The sequence below is a fragment of the Botryllus schlosseri genome, chromosome 12, assembly GCF_051294905.1.
Source record: "Botryllus schlosseri isolate E-star chromosome 12, Bs_hap1, whole genome shotgun sequence".
In the NCBI taxonomy this organism is placed as follows: Eukaryota; Metazoa; Chordata; class Ascidiacea; order Stolidobranchia; family Styelidae; genus Botryllus; species Botryllus schlosseri.
In genome coordinates, this window is record NC_137247.1 from 14,707,036 (window position 1) to 14,727,231 (window position 20,196).

Genomic DNA, 20,196 nt, shown 5'->3' on the forward strand with positions numbered 1-20,196 from the left:
CCTGCACTGGAATGGGTACGAGAAAGGGCTGGTATGGTGAATCCAACGGGTTACGAACAGAGAAAATGTTATCTTAGCCTACCACTAATCGATGACATGAAGGCCTGTATAAGATCTGAATGCGTAATACGCACAATACTGAGGAGTATACTATTATTACTAGAATGCGATTGATAAAATCAGATAAACACCATTCACTCGTAATTAAATGTGGACGATAAACAGTCATTGATGCCAACAAAATAATTATCCATTTACAAATGATCCACTTGACTCCACACAAGTGCTAGGATGAGAAGCACTTGCTCGACGCAAATTCTCGATACCGGTATAGCAACGATGTGATATTATTCGCGTAGTTCAAACCGTTGCGGATGAGGAATTTCACGGGACGTGAGAAATGGCACCATGCATTCAGATGCAGCGATTTCTTGCTATACAAGACAAGGAAAGGACACATAACTTCACTTTTGTTATCGAAAACCCGCAGGACATTACAGGGTTTGACGTGAGATCCAGAGAATTTCAATTCGCTGGTCATAGATGGTACGTCTACACAGGAAAGCCGAATAATGATTATTTCAGGTAAGGATCGATTAGATTTAGATTTAAGAGTCTGGGTATATAGCCTACACGTGGAAGAAACACTAAACTGTAAAATTTTCTCAGCTATTAAAGCAATACTATAATTGGAGATAGGTACTGCTGACATTGCTCGGCACGCGAGCTAATGATTTTATCAGATAATATATTGAGTATGCTTGAGCGTATACGATGCTGTATAACACGCAATATAAATGTCATTTGATTCAACCAAACATAAACATGTTCCCGGCACCATCAAAACGCCAAAAAATAATAGTGGCCTAGTGCTTTTCAACCTGTTGGATGGTACGCACTTGTGCGAATGAAAAAAATGCAGTGCGATTTACGAAGGTGGTGCGAATGGTGCGAATGAAAGTCCGGATGAGTGCGGTGAAAATCGTAAATAATTGTTAATTTCTCTGACGTGGAATAATTCAAACAAACCTAATAGGAAATTCAAGTACAGTTTCTACCTAAACTTTTTCTATTTGCGACGCAATTGTAAAAACATGTTTGACTTACGACGCATCGCTAATCGTAGCTTTGGCAATAACTTTGTCCCTCACAAGCCGTAGTGTATTAATATTTGTGCAATATATTTATTACGTCACGAAAAGCCTGGTTCGAAAGCGAGTATACTGGCAGATATACAGTGCATCAGCCCGTCTGAGCCGGCTACAGGCTAGATAAATGACGTCAAATTGACTTTCTGCTTTCTTTCGCAAAACAATTATCATATTTCGTAATAACAGTCCGATTAGCGCGAGGCACGAGGATAGTAGTAAATACCATCATTACTTACTCACATTTGCAAGTTACTGTAACGCAAATTTTTTACCCCTTTAACCCTTTTGAATGGGGGGCATATTATGCAGATTTGACCATCACTTTTCAAATTCATACCGTGACCTCACCGTGACTTGAATATGGTCTGTTGCAGTTTAAAAGTGGGCGGAGTATAGCCCTCTACCGTTTCCGACATCGATCGACACCCAAAGACATGTCTAAGTTTTTTTATAAGACTAAATATACAAAATTTTTCTCTAAAAAATCTCTCTCTCTTTCTCATTTTCCAAGGCTGACCCCCAGGATGGCGTCAGAGAGTTAAAACTGATGCATCAGTGCGTAGCCACCGTTGCCAGGTTTCGAACAAGCCGTCAACCATGGCTGTAAACCGCGCGGCTCTCCCGATATCGAAAAATCAAAAATATATGAAAAATTCACATATGGGCGTGGTCAGTTAGTGGTCATAATAGTCAAGTTCCAGATAAATACCGAATCGGACCCCTACCGCCCAGTTTATTGCATGAAACAACGAAGAATACTTTCTCTTGTCATATCCAATCATTTTCAGGCATAGTAAACCAGTTTATTACTCATATTTCGGCATAAACTTGAATTTGAACTTGACCATGTTCATGAAAATCACCGAAGCGTGACCACAATTAACAAACCCCCTTAGAAACCTCCCCAGAACAAGGTTTGATATTCAAAACGACGAAAAGTTGCATGAAATGCCGTACAAGTTGACTTATGATGTTCTGGCAGAATTTTCGACAAAATTTCCCAGTCGGAAAATATCTGGAAATTTCAGGTGATAACCAATTTTTTCGGGTTTTCCTAAATATTTTTTAGTTGCGACCTAAAATTTTTGAGTAAGGTACCAAATGAATCGGTAAAATCTCAGCTTTCCAAAAAACCAAGTACCCAAAGCCTACGGCGTGTCAACACGGAGAAATCGGTCACAGAGACATGCCATATCAGATATGATACAACCCCTTCAAAAGGGTTAAGGATCATTAAAGTATGGGTCGCAAAGGATATAATTATGGGCCTACGCCCTACACGATGCCAGATCTGTTAATATGTATGTAATATTTATTGAATTTATTGCAAAAAAATCTGGCTATAGTATTACAATTACATATTATGATCAAACGTTATCCTGTTGCTGTCATACCCTAATATTTGTCAAGATTGAGTCACAGAGACAATTTTCCTGCGAAATTTCGAATTAGGTGCCTATAATAATCAGAGTCGACGGGTTCACGTTTCGCCGCTACAATTCTCCAATCACGCATGGCCCCGACGACATTTTGTGTCCACGAGCACAGAACCCGCGGAAATCCCGGCATTTGATTTTTTCTTTATATTTTGTCGACATGCTCTTATTTTCTTAAAAGCTGGCTCGGGGTAGGAATCAATGGGGTAAGGCGTATCTGCAGTTACCAGCTTTCATCCATGAAACCTTACGAAAGCAAAGATATTGAACCGTACTGAATACACTTCCGTCGTAAAAGTAATAAAAAACATACGTTATGATGGATCGTGACAGCGATAAAAAGACAACTCGCCCGCGATAGCGAAAAATGCCACTAACTAAAAAGCACAAGATTTTGAACTTATTCTGTCACCATAACCGTATCATGCCAACAACGTCACTCAAGTCTAAAACTCTAAATCAGAGGTGGCCAACCTTTTCGTCCAAAGGGCCACCATTGCGCGGGCCACATGACTGTTGGTGACATTTTTTAGTCGTCCGATAGAAGCGAATCGGATTAGATAACGATGAAAACGGGACTTATACTATACTACGCATCAAAATCCATAAAAGTAATGTCATGGAAATTCAGTGTGCATTCACGTCCTAGCTGCGCGTGCGCGAACATTTTTCAAACTTAATGAATGAATTCGGTCAATAATACTGTTACTCACATATATTGCGTGTCGCCTCTGCATACCGCTGGAAAATTTTTAAGTCAAATAATACAACTTATTTCGAGAGTTACCTCGCGGAGCATGGGCTGGCCGCCCTGCTCCAAATCACCAAAGAGTTTAAATACCCCGCACGCACATAATGTATGTATAATTGTATATTTTTCAGTTTCTATCTGAGAATAGTGAATCTCGGAAAAGATGTCAAAGTACACACCGTGTATTCGTTCACGGTAATCAACGTCGTCAATTATCAAAACAATTACACTTGTCATAGTCCACCAGAAGGCCGCGTATTCTGTCGAAATGAAGATTCACTATCATGGGGCTGGAAGGAATTCATTAGAAAAGAGGTGAGACTATAATCTCAGCAAAACCGAGAGTAACTATAGCAGATCATAGAGATATATCATGCCCTGTCCTGCCTGTCCATGCGTAACACGCACCATTTCACCATCTTGTTCTAGAAATGACTTATTCTATGCTATATGGATTCACGTCTCCGATAAAAGATCGGATTGGTTTATTGTAGGCTATTTGATTATTAACATTGTTCAAAAATCTATGTATCAACTTCCAAGTAACCAGCAGTCACCTCTTGTCACTGCTATCCTGCATTTTGCCATGATACGAAATATGATACATGAGAATTTCGTCACCCACATCATTCCTTGACTTCATCCATATTTAACTTTATTTCAGACTCTGCTAAAACCAAGCGGCGGTTTTCTTTTCGACGGGAATAAAGTCCTCATCGATTTGGAATGCAAAAATTTTAAAACATCCTTCGTAGAACAGATAGTTCTGCCTACGGTGACAAGCGAAATGCCTTTTCCCGTAATTCACACTTCACCTTTCTCGGTAGGAGGGTTTGCCTGGCAAGTACGTTTCAATCGGGCATTTGTTTGGCAAGTTAATTAAATATACTAGGGAAGGCGTGAACGTGGGGTTCACGTTCGCGTTCTGTGTGGGAACCTCGGAAACTTAGAGTTTCACATTCACCAACGAACCTTGGTAGGTTCCGCACTGTGACGAACATTTTTCATATATTACAATTTTCACTTCGTTATAACATCTTTGTGTGAAATGTATTGTATTTTACTGCGGGCCACTCTATGCATGGCGCTGGCAACATTTAAAAAAATTCATCACCAAACGGGCATGCACCTTGACGATCTCAAAAATTTTACTTGCTTTGTTACGAAAGTTTGCTCGAAATATCCAGTTTTCCGTTTGTGAATATTTAGTGATTCTCTTCTGTGAAATTGACCCGCAATCACACAACATCAAGAGCGAAATACAATACATATAGTCAGCGAATGATGCTTATTCAATCAATCAATGAAATTGATTTCGTTGTCTGATGTAAAAAAATCTAGCAGGCGTACGGGATCAATCTTGAATTCATATGTTTATAATCATAAAAACCAAAACCGTGCGATGGGGGACTCGTGGTGTTGGCTACTGCCGTATTGCTCGTATAACTTGTTAATGGGTAGCAAGTATAGAAACCCGTTTTGCACTTAGCTCAATATCAACGTAGCAATACTCAGAAGTAAAGAGGTTTATTTCAAAGATTTGACAGCGAGACATAATTTGTAACACCTGTTGTGTTGTATAAAGATTGCGTAATTTACAGATACGAGTTTTCCCGAATGGGCCCGATAGCGACAGTGAAGGAAACGTTGCCTTATTTCTACACTGCACAACCTCCAATCATCTCGCCAAGGTGAAGGCCCGTTTTCTTATACATGGACAGGTAACTGATTTACAGGCTGTCAGGTCGCGGCAGAGGCTGTGCAATATCACTTATTTATTTATAGCCCTCGCCGTCAGTGTACGAGCACACTTTTCCAGCAAACTGTATCAGTGAAATGCCTAGCGGGGTAGCTTTTCCGAACAAAGGCGAGTTTATGTCATCTCTACAGGACAATCAGCTCATGGTCGGCGTAGAATTTATATCTGTTTACGAGGTATTCTTCCATTCCTGCTCACGAATTACACATGGTGAAATACAAAACGCCCGAATTTATTCCTATAGGTAAATGAGGTGCACGTAACGCTGTCCGACACTGCAACTTGCCCTACAGTGTGCATGACTCCGTTTGAAGATTTAACTGGATGTCCTTGGGTACTGAAAACACTACAGGTATGTACTCAGAGAAATAAGAGGCAGATTGAAAAGTCTGTTTATAACTTCATGCATAGTAAATGACAACACTTATGATATACATACAGGCAGTTAAATTAAAATTGAAACTAGACCAAAATGAGAAGACCACAAGTGGATTGCAGGAGTTTTATCATCGACATATTATGTGGAATGCAACTTTGATTGCTCCAGGTGAGACAAGAGTTTACCAATCTGGTAGCGTAGCCTATATTCCGATTGCTGATCACATGTGACAGGCAAGTGTGTATATAGGTGATTGTCGCTTCAGAGTATTGAAGTCTACGTATTCTTCGTTCGTATTGTAACTACTGTTGCGGCTATGATACTGTAGCTGATATATATTGGCGTCTGTGGACACGCACCTTAGGTAATATAGATATTGAGACCTAACGATCGTTTTTTAATCAAATTCGACGATGACTGGTACCAATGCGCCGGGTGCGGAAGTCTGCACCGGGGTCTTCTCATATTTTAAAGGCTGAGATGTTTATGATAACACGATCCATTTTTAGACTTGTCTTGCGGTCAGCGATTCATTGTATTAAGTTAATTTCCAGACGAAATGAACAAAATACCTTTTCTGCTAACTTAAGATTTTATCCAGCATCTCGTCTATTCACAAGACCTCTACGAACAAATTGATTTATAGGGTAAGATGTATTATGTTATTGGCAGATGCAGTCAAGTCATCAAGGATGCAAACGAAATAATTCCGGAAGTGACTACTTAGTTGCAATTAGAAGTAGAATACGATAATTACAACCAGAATTACTCAAATATGGAATTGGAAGAAGAAGTAGATTGGGAAGATCCGTCTGAGTGTTTTGTTGCTCAATTTTTGGTGACAGCTTTTAATATTACCAGATACACTTTCGCAATCAACACAGAATGACTAATTATGGGATGTGAAATCAGTGCCTTGCTTGAGATAATAACCTGTTACCGTGATACAGAGCTACATCACGCGGCCGTTAATGCCACTAAAAAAGTGGTGAGAATCTATTGAAACACTTTTTTTTAACTAAAACTAAAATGAAAAAGTGAAGAGTTTGGCACGAAACTGTTGACGTGTCAAAGTAGTCTGAAACGTTCTGGTGCAGGCAAATGCTAGTCGATTACTCAGAAATACTTGGTTTCCTACCACCTCTGATTATACTATATTGATGATAAACTATTATGCTACTTGACAACTTCTCCGTGGAATATTTTTCCAGTCAATCGATATTGAATGAGAATTATATATTTCCTGTTGTAATAAGTAGAGATCGACCGATATTATCGACATGACTGATTTATCGCGGCCGATATTTTATATAAAAAATGTTAGAAATTTAATACTTCGTGTTCCCAATCTCAAGAAATCGACGAAGCAAAGGGCGATACGTGATAGATTTACACTTGCAGGATAAGTTTAACTGGTGGACATGCAGTAAAACTCAGCTTCCTGCATTGCAATCTATCTACTGGATTGGTCTGCAATTCTGTATCACGTGTTGCATTTTGGGTCAGCCTAAATGTCTATTAATGTACACAATTCAGCAATAAGGACGTAGTTTATTTTTGTCCTTGATGTTTTTGCGGCATATACACCGACTCATGATCCACATACACACGATCTGTGCATATGCATACCGAGTGCATTCTTTTTAATTACAGTTTGCCCGTTTGTAGTTCAGCTTTGTGTGGCGTGTACAAGTGCTATCTTGCCTAATATACATAATATTTTTGGAAAATGGTACTCTGTTTCTTCCATATCAATGTCGGCCCATGTCATCGGTTATCGGCCCTGTGAGTAAGTCGATAATTGGTATCGGTATCGGCCTGCCAAAATCAATATCGGTCGACCTCTATAGTAGTAATAAGTGTAGTAATAAGTCGATATCCCAATATATTTTTATATTTTAGAACGTTAACCGGATTACAGTCTTCATAACCCATATGATATCAGATAATTTATATCGCTAGGCTCGGAGGACGTTTCACTGAACGTTCCTCTGAATAACAAAGGGCCTCTTATCGGATATTTTGGGGAAAACTGGTCGGATGCTGACGTAATTCGTTCCGACATGTTAATTCAGGATTTGGCTCTCACGGATAATCCTTACAGAACCGACGTCCACGACGGATACGAGAGGTTTGTTGGCTGTAAGAATATAAGTTGGGGATGTACTGCACAATCATTCATTGTTGTCTAGTTACTCCTATATCACGATACACATCAATATAGTCACGAATCATTTGCTGTACAAGACACCAGCGCCCTCTCCAACCGCTGACCGAGAAAGAAAATTGCTGTACGCTGCCAGGTGATATACCTTAATCGTATTGTTTACATATAGACTATAGAGAATAGTCATATATATAGTTGAAATTCATGTGATATGCATGTGAATTATGAAGCACAACACTGTCAATATGTGGCGAGAAATATAGGTGGATTCCGCTGATTTCCACCTGCAAACCAGGCCACTGGCACTCTCTGGTAAAATCAATTTGCTTTCACTCCCATTCCAATGCGTAAAAATGTGTCAAACACACCAATCCTTACGGATATATATCCACGGGATGCAGTAGGTTTTCCCACCGACTATACTTCCACCTTTACTAAACAGTTTTTCAGTAAAATTGCTCGTTTGTACCAGTTAAACATCTTCGGGCGTATACCCGTTTGACAGGAACGAAACAGCACTTCGTCAGGTCCCAGAAAAACTTGGGTCTTGGTCTCCCATAGGGTGATAAACCGACCCCGGTAACCGACCCCCTCGCCATCTCGTTGAATGCTCCACAAAATTAGCCGTACCGTACAGTGAGCCAGCGCGAAGCGCTAAAATTTTCCATAATTAATGATAAAATCGGTCAATAAGATAGGGAATTGCATATATATTGCTATCAATTTCTTGTCCTCTCTGCTCACTTTATCAGATTTACCGGTAGAGCTATAAGTCGGCGGTTACGGAAAATATGAAGAATATCGGCCTGGTGTAAATGACCATAGCAGTCGACAAACACCATGAATACCCCAAAACAAACAAACCGGTAGAGCTGAGTGAGGTGTCTGGGAAACTGTATAGGGCCTGTAAATATTAATTAAACATCTTCGGCGGGCGGACCCGTTGGTATGATTTCGTTACATGATTTTGTTTCGTGACATCCTGTGACGTACTTAACTAAAAGACGCATACGATTTCAAATTGGTTTTTCTTCACGGCTAGGCTATGGACAATTAAAGCTATATGTATTTTGTATGCATAACGAAGTTTTCGGTCAGCGTAAGGGCTGTCCTTTTCGGCCAAGGTTTTTACGCTGCCGATCGTTTTTCCATACTTATTGAAGTCGCATGTAATATGTCCTAAATCGTTATATGTCTTAGTGCGTCGTGTCGCGGTATTGGCAAACGCCGATATGTCCATTTCTAAAAATCTTTCGTGTTCATTTCTTGGGGGGAGAGTACCAAAAAATCATGATATTTGGCATCTTGAAATCGCGCGCAGCGCGAAAATTTTTTTAAAAGTTGCATAAATTTCCCAAAAATGCTCTATAATTTATGCTAATTCACAAAATAATTTTGGGCCCCCTTCGAGCTCGCCCCCCCCCAATTGGGGGTTTTGGGGTGCGGCAGTTACGGTCCTGTACAATGTACATACATACACTTGAGTACCAACGCTGACCCCTTTGATCAATTCTGTTTCCACTAAAGAAAAGACAGAGGGAATATGCACACGCGGTATCAAGAACTTTTACAGCAGAAGAAAGAAACCGAGACTAAATTGCTTGGACTTCAGCAAAAACAGGCACAGATCATGGACGGGATGGCGAACGCATCTCGCTCGAGGGAAGTCAACTGGCCGGCGGTTCCCACAAAGTTTATATTTGACTGCATGGACGAAGCTGCGGATCGACATGTTTCGCAAAGTATGTCATTTAAGACTATATATACATATACCGGGGTTTACCGGCTCCTACATTGCACAACAAACAACGTACGTCTATAAACGTAGATATGGTTGAGGAGTCGCATAACTTGAGCTTCTAATCTAATGTGGCTACTTGAAAAATCGCAAAGGGCTGGTGAATGTACTAATAGATGCGATTTTCGAAAATATGTTCAGTTGCCGTGATACAGGGGCTATATCGACCAGTTGTAGTGGTAACTCCACTAATAAAAGTGATGCAAGCATATCGCAAATCTACAATATACTTTACAAAATCGAAGTAGTATAAATTTTCAGCAGTTTTGCCCAATAAAGTTTGAGGTGGTACAAAGGTAAAAATATATAACCGACTAGAGTATACTCCAAAGAAGTAGAAGAACATCGTTGCTGACCACCGTTGGTGTCCGCACGCGCGCGCAAATGTCACCACGCTCGGATGTCGCATGCGTTGCCGTTTATTGTGAGTGCGGTATGCTACTCCACTTTAGACTATCCTTCACCATTGAGAATATTTACCTCTGCTGTGGGAATTCATAACGAGAACAAAAGACAGCACGAGAAGGTTTAATATAGTATACATCCATAGGCGCCGACTTTTATTTTTGCATGGGGTGGCGGCAGGCGCGTAACCAGGGGGTGTCGAAACCCCCTCCTTTTGAAACGCAAAACCCCGTCCTTTTGAAATGACCATTCTGATGCTAATATTCAGTTGCAATTCAACAAGTCGCATTATCAGTGTTACGCGCGGCCGCGACCAATTAGCGAGATTCGTCTGTGCACGCATATCACATCGCCCAAGATGTAACGCTGATATTATTGCGAAATTAGGTCATTGATTGCCCAGCGCTCGGCATTCATCGCTGGGCTGAGCAGTAACACGCGCGACAATTCTGGAACACGAAAGACAGACAAGAATGATGATTACAAACGCGCGCGTCCAATCAGTAACTATCCCTTACCGCCAACACAATGGGTTTTTACTTAGTATTGAATAGCTCGCATCGCGACATTTGATGGCTGATTAAAACATCGATTTGACTGCATTGCTGCATTTTCCGATTTACGTTGCAAAGCATGATTGGATTATGGGCACTGGAATAAATTCCAACTAGCAGGCACACACAATAAAACACTGTTCACCTTTGCGCTCCGAGAATATTTATCACAAAAATGGTTCGCAAAATATTTTAAACGCGGCTTGCGGCCCTCATCGATGCAAATAATGCACCTTAGTTTGTAGAAGGTGAACTTATATGTGGTGATGAAATCTACGTTTCTAACGATGGGGTCGAATTTGTACATCTAATAAGGATCATTACCTTGCCTAGATCAGCATCAGTACGCTGTGCGAAATACATAGTAGTGATCAATTTAGTACTAGTGTACAATCGACCGGCAAGGTTGCGCTGATAACGAAATTGCAGACATGCCGCAAACCCGTAATAATTACAATTGCAGGGTGCGCTACTCATAACCTAAATACCAAGATTCGGCAATGGCAACGAGCACAATTTGTTTAGACGCGGGATAAGTCTTAAAAAAGATACATAACACAAACAATATTACACTCAGAGATTGTTACTGTTTGGCGTAATTGTTTCTGCGGACTGTAGCAGGCCTGCATGCCGACGCACTAAATCAAACCACCGACGATAGTGCACATGAGATATCGATGACCAATTTTGCATACAAATGATTCTCGATTCCAGTACGGGGGAGCATCGATCATACGAATTAGTGAATTGGCATTTCAAAAGGACGGGATTTGTAGTTATAAATGAGAAACTCCCTGTCTACGCACCTATAGGGGTTTAATAGCGACAACGCGGTGGTCAATATCAGCCCGGGGCCTACGACCTACATATAGGCCCCGATCAGCCGGTCGAATTTAATCGTAAAATGGTGCGCTTATAATTATTATCCACGTGTTATTGCAGCAAGAGCAATATGGGCGCATGTCGCCACCTTATCAATACAACTACAAATCCCAAAGGTTTGAAATTCGATCCGCGATATGGTTGCGCTCGATAGAGTCCGTCCAGCAATGAAGTCTATTGGAACATAGAAGGTTACCGTTCGAACTAATCGAAAAAAATCAGAATTTGCGCCACCGAGAGTCTCGTGTTGCATCAATATTTGACAACGTAATTCAACGCCTTGCACTGCACAATGGGCAATTTTAATAACAAATCAAACAGTGACAAGTGACACGTGGGGAATACGAGTGTAAATAGCAGACAAGTAGTAGCCTACAGATGATAGCAAACGAGAAAGCGCGCGTCAAATTAGTAATTCCCCAACTTGCGTACAGCACGATGGGGTTCCAAGTCTGACATCGCGACAATTGTTTGCTTATTATAACGACGTTTGAGCTGAATTGTTGCATTTCCCGATAAAAGTTGGCAAAGCCTTGTTAGAGTAATGATAATGCTCACTTTGCGCAGGAATCACTTTCAATTCGCATGCATACACTACACAAACACAATGTCCTATTTCGCGCCCCAAGCCTCCAATTAAAGAGACTGTCACAGACTAACTCAAGAATTATTTTGTAAACGAATATGAGCGCAAATTCAATTTAATTAAGAGAAGGAGAACGTAAATTCGCTCGTCTGGTCGAGAGGAAAGATATGGTGTTTCGTGGTGTTTCTCAGCGCAAGCGTGTCGAAATCGACGTCGTAAACGAGGTTGTTTCGATTGTATGATTACTAATCACGGATTACAATTAATTGGGGCATTTTAAGCACTAGTTCGTCGTCGTCGACGAAGCTGCGTGTTCAATTACTGGTTACTGGTAAATAGTTGGCATTTACGCGCTATCACGGACTCGCTAATTGACAGCGCTGATGATTTGAAATCGCAGACGGCGGACGTTTAATCTAATTGTATGGGGTGGTCGCCAATGTTCCCTCTTATTTTTGACGAGTCTGCGCACGCTCACCAACTCACTGCGCAGACCCTTGGAAAACAGTGCGTAACGACCAAAAAAAGTTCACCACTTCGGATTCTTTGTGCGCAACTTAGATTTTCTGTGCGCAGAGACCGTGAAAGCACTGCGCATTTGCGCACGTGCGCAGCTTAGAGGGGACATTGGTGGCCGCCACCCCGCCACCCCGCCACCCCGTAACTCGGTGCCTGTGCATATAACTATGGCGATTTCCGTCCGCGCAAGTCTGGTACAGTCGTGACGCAAAACAGTGTTGTGATATGCGTCACTCAAATTATATTATTAATAATATTAATAATGATATTGGGAGTGATGCATGTTAAGTTGTTCATGTATACAGTCTGAATGATGTTTTCAACCATTTTATTCTGATGTTTGTGAGTGACATATTTAGTTTTGCTGATACAGTGGATTGGACGAGCAAAAGACAATAGAAAACCGAAAATATATAGGACCATAAATAAAATATTTTTTGGTTTTCCTTTCATCCTTCTCGTTGAGCAATCTGTATTAAATCAATTAAAATATCTGAATATTCACATCCTCGAGTATATATATCAATTAGGTACTTTACGCGCGCGCTTGTGTGTGTGTGTGTGTGTGTGTGTGCGGAGAGGAGGCAGTGCCTCACCAGCCACGAACCTCACCACACGTCACTGCGCCTAATTTAATCCAATCCTGCATAGTCGCTCTAATATCTACTCTCAAAATTTGTTCTTGACTATAGTAGAAGGCCGTTTGCCAAATTGCTCTACGAATTGGCGGGGGTAATACGGTACTTTGGAGTGTCGCGCACGACCGTGTGTTTCCAATAATTTGTGCTTTCAGTTTGGCGGAAGTCGTTCGAAAACAACACAGGAAGACCATACATTCGTCCTGCATCGATAAGCGACATCGATCACTCAAGTCTATCGAGACGATATCGCGATAATTTCAGCGCGTGAGTATCACGTTTATCGTGGTGATGTTGAACGAATGATACCTACAAATCCGAGCCAATCCGTAAATAATTGCTTCAGATCTAGTCTAGGACTATATATATAGGTGAAGCGATATTGTACGTTATTTGCAAATTCAGTTCCATTATGATCGGATTTTGAGTCAATTTTTCATCCACGTTTTTTTCAAATTTATGATCGCAAGCACATATATACACTGCTTTGGTTTGGAGATCTATCTGGCCTGATTATTATTAGGGTTACCATACGTCCTCTTTTAAGAGGATTTGTCCTCTTTTTTGACTTTTTTGAAAGTGTCCTCGGAGGACGCCTTTTTTGTCCTCTTTTTTGAGATTTTGTCCTCATTTTTGAAAATTTAGGTCACATTTACAGCAAAATGCGAGTGATATGCCGTAAATTAGCACAGAAGTGACGGTCCGGCGGGTATTTCGGAGTGAAAAACGGTGATTTAAGCTCTGAGCGAAAAGTTGACCTTTTTTTTAAGTGGGAAAAATTCACCGATTTTTGAGAATTCTTCTCCGGTTTTGCAAGTCTCAAATTTCTGAAAAAGTGTCCTCTTTTTAAATTTCCAAAATATGGTAAGCCTATTATTATTGACTAATTCTGGAACTTGTGATATTATATAAATATAATCAGGCCGCGAATATTGAGTCTGCCGTTGTGGCACTTATGTGACTGAATGCGTCGGCGACGGGACATGTCGAGATCGTAGGTTTTGGACAATGTGAGTCAGTCTTTTTCAGCCAAAGTCTTTTTTGCACCCAAATACGCAACTACGCATGTTGACCGCCAAAACGTGTTATGTTTTGACGGGAAAATGCCCCGCGCCAATACGACAAAGTCGAACAGCATGACATCGTCCTCGCCACCTCATCCGCGTAAGCGGTGTCTTACAAAAAGCCTAATGAAGAATATCGGCTAGGTGTAAATGACCATAGTAGTCGACAAACACCATGAATACCACAAAAACAAAAACAAAAAAGCATGGCATCGTCGCTATTTTACACCTCTGCAATCGTTTTCCTTGTCTCAATAGGCTCGTGAATGATTCGCGTCCGAATCCAACGGATCTTGCGTTTGTCCACCGCGAAGTCGATGAGCTGCACAGTGATATCACTAAATTTGTTGCGGAATGTCTGCCCATACGCTTGACGAAAATTGTTCAATCAGGTATATTTATGTGTGAGATAATTACGAGAAACGAGTGTCGTTCACACATATTCTACGATTGTAGTGGGCATTGTGACCTCATTATCAATGAAATGGGAATATTGCAAAGAGTGTGATATACCCGTCCGCTGCCGAGTACACAAAATGTTGCCATCGTATGCTGTTACTGTCGGCCTACATCACAAACAATATGCAATGATGACTTATGCCTATTGCAGGTATAAGGTTATCATTCGTTTCTGAATATTTCCATTAGTAAATACGATGAAAAGCTACGAAGGAGTTGAGACGATTTGGAATAGCCGTGCCAATAGTGACATATTTGTTTCATCACAACAGTGTTGGGATGACTCGAGTCATGACTTGACTCGAGTCAGACTCGAGTCACCTTTTTCATATGACTTGACTTGACTCGAGTCACTTTGCTAAAATGACTTGACTTGACTCGGCGTATCAGAAATGTGGATTGACTCGTGACTCGGAGCAAAATTCACGAGTCAATTTCAAGTCATCAAGTAATCGGTGTCGATAAATATCACTGTATCATCCATATGTTCGGATTGTTCGCGAAACGCCTCCATTGTTCTCTCACAAATAAATTGAACGCAACTGAAGTGATCGAAGCTTGCAGCTTACGTTGTCTTAAACTAGTATAGTAAAGAAATTTAATAGCAAAATGACTATTTCTGTTCTCTGTTCCAAACCTCTTGTTTTATTTAAATAGAATAGAATATGATTTATATAGTCCTCAACCTTTGGCGCAGGCTCGAATTGTATCATATCAATTTGTAAAGGGGTATGTATTGCATCTTATCCATTCTGTTCTCTATTCTCTATTTCGCCTGGTAACTATAACTGAGGCTATGCAATTACTTACGTAGTTTAACAGTGCTACGAATATGTGAGCGATTCAGCCCCTTCTTGCGTGTATATTTAGGTCTATATCCGTTCATCGGTTCAGAATAAATGACCACTCAATATGTATTTGAGACATCTAGCAAAATTCAATGATGTAATCATGCCTCATATCCCGAAACGGCAACTTCACTTGAATTGTGACTTGTCTCGTGACTTGACTTGACTTGACTCGACTTGACTCGAGTCACCTCCAAAAGTCGAGTGACTTGACTTGACTCGAGTCACCTTCGAAAATCGATTGACTTGACTTGACTCGAGTCAAAATGTGCAATGACTCGAATTGACTCGTGACTCGTAGGTAGTGACTTGATCCCAACACTGCATCACAGTGTGACAATTTTTGTCGGGGTGTATATACGAAGTGATGTATATGTATATTGGATGTGATCATCGTAATTTAATACAGGCTCCTTGGGCACGGAGACGATGTGTGACAACCGAGTGGATGTTGATTTTGTATTACACACTCCCGATCTGCCTAAAAACGGCCACGCTTCTTGGCTTCCCGGGCTAGTAAACGCGGTCACCAAGTTAATGTGCGACGCCACTGACGAAGGAAAGTTGCCTGGATTCAGTGATTTTTACCACACGTCAGTATTTTCATTGCCACTACGGTAGTTTGAAACTGCACGCATTTATTTCTGGTGTCTTTACGTACGCAGGTCATACGCCGTTCAATTTGTCTACCGACGCAAAATTGAGGTGGACTTGTACTTTACCTTTGATTGGAATTCGGAAGGCGCAGGCGGATTCGACGCTTTGTACGATGAGTTGTTGAGGCAGCGCAGCTCGGAAAATCTGATGTGGTTTTGCTCGGCGGCCGCGGAACGACAACAGGTTTTCATCAATGAGCAGCCCGATCAGGTATGTAAGCGTTCAAAGGCGATAGCAAGCGTTTACGAAGATCATCTACTTTTATAACTATGCCAACTACGCGACATTATATTCATACTCATATTTGCCCATGTCCAATTGTCCATTGCAAGGTTAAAGATTTAATCAAAGTCGTCAAGCAATGGAGAAACACTGTCGATTGGGTTGAGATGAAGTGGCGGCCACCATCCTATGCCATTACCCTGCTTTTGATACGGGCATATGAAATCGCGTGCCACGAGGTCGAGGGAAGCTTGCCGAGCAACAGGACTGTGATAAACTCTTTCATAAATTTGGTCTTGTCTACTGAGGAATCAAGGTATACGCACACTACTATTAATTTCCGTCAACCTTCAATTTCAAACAGGATTTGATGATAATTTCGGAGGCACGACAATTCATGCTCAACGTTGATATAATCAGGGGAATTTAATGGGGCGAGTGATTTTAGTCTCCATCGACTGACTAAGCATGTAGCGCCATTGATTGGAATGTGTGTACTGCTACAGTGCGGCCTCTCGTCGTCACCCTGGTCCGTACCGGATTTTCGCTGGTGTGACAAATAAATGATTGATTGATTGATTGATTGATTGATTGATAGAATTTCATTCACAAAATATCAGCAACTTTCAAAATCAACATGTAACATCAAAACGAGGAATATGCAGAGGTGGTCACAAAGGGCTGGGCAAAATCGAGTACCCGAGTGATTCGATTCTGAATCACGTAATATGCTTCGAGTCGAGTCGAGTATTCGAGTATCACTCATTATGACGTAATATCTGAATATAATATGTCAAAGTTTAAATATGTACCTTTCATGCCACCACAAAGAATATAATGCCTGTTATCCATCACATCAAAGATAGTTCGGTATTTTTTCGACCATTCGGGTTTCATTGCACTTTGTGACAATGTTGTGGAATGATCATGACTTCGGAAATATATATTTTCAGTAACGTTCGTAAATTTGTACAATATGTACCGCATGCTGCGATACGGCCATTCAAGGTTTCAAGGCTTCCACAGTGAAAAATTGTATCGAAACCATAATTGTCGTTAATAAATTAACGTGAAGTGGCGAGGAGCGTACAATTTCAGTACTAGAAAAAATCGACTTTTACTACTCGACTCGAATCATTAAAATTATTACTCGATTCAGATTCGAGTACTCGAATTATTGTGCCCAGCCCTAGTGGTCAGTAACGAAGTACTTCTACTTTTTTCGAAGTACTCAAGTAGTTTTCCGCTACTTCTGGTACTTACTCAAGTAGATCTTTTTTTCGCTACTTCTACTTCGTAATATTTGGGAACTACTTACTTACTTTTCGCTATTTTCAGTTTTTCAAGTAGAAGTAGTTAAATTCCCCAATAATAAAGATAGCCTAAGGAATTTCGGAGCTGTTTTCACGTATTACCAACATTTAATTTTCATAAAAGTTATGTAATACCCAGAATTTTCGTTGCGCTTCGCGCACAATAGATATGGAGTGACAAATCTGTTTTAACGAAAGTATCGCTGAATATAAATTGGATACTGGGTTGCGTCGTACCATTCACACCGCATTGTCGCCTATATCAAATATTTCATCACAGTAAGTATGACTCCCAATAACGTTTGAAACTACCGTTTCGCAATCTAGCAATTACCGATTATACCTAGCAGCCCATGACGTGTCCTAATCTGGAAAAGTGGACTTGAACTTTTTTAACATTAGACCTGTTTTAGCAGACCACTTTTTAGAAGTAGTATTTGTATTTTTCTTTCAATTACGAGTATTATACGCTGAGTTCTAATTATAGTTTCAGTTCTTTTGTCTGGAGAACATACAAGCTGAATTAGAAAAGCAAGCGTAGTAATGCCTCTATTTTCCGAAAACAAAGCTATACACCACATGGGATTTTTACGATCTGCCATATTTTTAATTACCGTATACTAATCGCGCAAAGTGTTAAAGCCGAATCGGACACAACTTCTCCGTATTGCTCTTCGACTGAACTTGGGGCCTTATAATATGAGAAAGGGCGCCATGCCATAATATTCTCTAAAACGGGGTGTTCGAGTAAACAAAGGATTGGTGTCGCATTTCCATACTATCACTTACATCCCATTATGTGGACGAATGCTTATTCACTCAATAATTGACACCTGGGATGCATCAATATGAATCAAGCTCTCTACTTCCTCCGCATAGCTCCATTTGCAGCTTTTGACAGTCCATGACAACGAATTACGATCGTTTTCACAACTACTTACTTACTTGAGTAGATTTGAAGTCATTCAATTCTACTTCTACTTCAAGCAGTTTTAGGTTGCTTATGAAAGAAGTACTTCTACTTGTACTTGAAAATATTTTTTCGTCGCTATTTCTACTTCTACTTGAGTAGCTTTCTTGACTACGTTGACCACCTCTGGGAATAGGCTAACTCCAACACCCCACACCATCATATATCAATTCAATGCCCTCTGAGTCCGATATATGGTCTTCGATATGTAGTCAAATCCTTCGTTACAGAGGTCTTACAATAGGATTTAATTATAACAAACAAGGCCCTCTACCAATTAATTATGTCACTAGTCACATTCGAAAATTTCAGGATCGATATATTTGCGTAAAAGTTTTAGTTAATTTATCTTCAGCATCCCCAGCATCACAGTTAACTCCAGCATTGCCTGGATGCCAACAAACACTGTTAAAATACAGTATCACATATAAGCAAGGGCTGTCACGGCCATGTAGCTACGAAATACTTTCGACTTGTTATGATATAATATAAATTCACCTTATTCGTCATTCTAATTCTATACATGATATGCATCAATTTCTATACTTTGACGAGCTCTATAAATCATCAGTCCTGTTGAACAAATAAGCCAGTTTAGGATAGGCTATAGGCCACCAGAAACCATTATATATTTTTCATGGTTCAGCGAATTCTTTTAGTGTCGATTATGAACATAATTTGGCCGATAGTCTTGATACTCTTCAGTCATAACACAATGACTGCCTATAGTGCCTATAGGCTACTATCATTATAGTGTGCATATTGTTAACACCACTGTACCTTCTAGTCCTAGATCACTGAAACTCACCTGGGCTAGATATTATGATCCAGCGGACTACACCATAGAATACACAGGTGATTTCAAGCAATTAATTATAATCAAGGTATATGCACGTCAACCAGGAATCTCTGTTATGCAGGGCCGGCAGATGGTAGCGCCGCAAATTTCCCAGTGATACAGGACCCAGCTAACCCATTAAATAACGTTGCGGAGCGGCCCACTTCGTGGCTGCCTTTCAGGAAAGCGACTGAGAGATGGGCGCGTATGCTAGGACTGTCTCGCGAAGACACCATGTGCGTCGAGAGAGCAAAACGATAATTATCCTATGTGATTGTTATGGAAAAGTGCTTGAATTATTTGATTTAGTAAAAATATAGATTATGTTCGTTGATGAAGCTTTATTGCTTGAGAGGTTGAAATTACAGGAAAATGCAGATTTTTTAAGCCTGGTCAGCAGAGGTAGTCAGTAACGAAGACGCATTTTCACTTTTTGAAGTACTTGAAGTAGATTTTGCCTACTCACACTACTTTTTAAGTAGTTGATTTTAGACTACTTCTACTTCTACTTGACAGTTTTCAGTTTTGTAGGCAAAAATAGGCGTAGAATACCTACTTACTTACTTTTGAACCACCACTCTTACTTCTACTTGAGTAGAATTTCCGGCGTTACTTCTACTTCTACTTGAGTAGCGACGGTGACTACTTTAACCAACTCTGCTGGTCAGTGATCAGACATAATTTTCAGTTGTGTAATTGAATAACCATACGTGCTGGTCAGTAACGATCGAAATGCTCCTAGTTTTGACAGCTCACGAGAGCGCGCCTATTTATGTCTTTCACAAAGACTTAATTACTTG

General features: G+C 40.5%; 1 protein-coding gene across 1 annotated transcript; it reads left to right on the forward strand.

The window, feature by feature from the left end:
* Positions 1-19,730, forward strand: LOC145452858 (uncharacterized). Its single transcript, XM_080330996.1, has 17 exons — positions 1-585; positions 3,470-3,653; positions 4,003-4,182; positions 4,940-5,059; positions 5,124-5,273; positions 5,342-5,449; positions 5,539-5,644; positions 7,439-7,607; positions 7,669-7,779; positions 9,171-9,385; positions 13,181-13,292; positions 14,348-14,481; positions 15,806-15,989; positions 16,062-16,263; positions 16,386-16,591; positions 19,346-19,413; positions 19,479-19,730. The coding sequence occupies exons 1-17, from the start codon at positions 401-403 to the stop codon at positions 19,655-19,657; spliced, it is 2,613 nt and encodes an 870-aa protein (XP_080187122.1). The 5' UTR covers positions 1-400; the 3' UTR covers positions 19,658-19,730.
* The last annotated feature ends 466 nt before the right edge of the window (positions 19,731-20,196 follow it).

Coding starts and splice junctions, on each gene's coding strand:
- LOC145452858 (XM_080330996.1), top strand. CDS start 401: ATGGCACCATGCATTCAGATGCAGCGATTTCTTGCTATACAAGACAAG. Junction 4,183..4,939: donor TAGGAGGGTTTGCCTGGCAA/GTACGTTTCAAT, acceptor CGTAATTTACAG/ATACGAGTTTTCCCGAATGG. Junction 7,608..7,668: donor GTCCACGACGGATACGAGAG/GTTTGTTGGCTG, acceptor ATTGTTGTCTAG/TTACTCCTATATCACGATAC.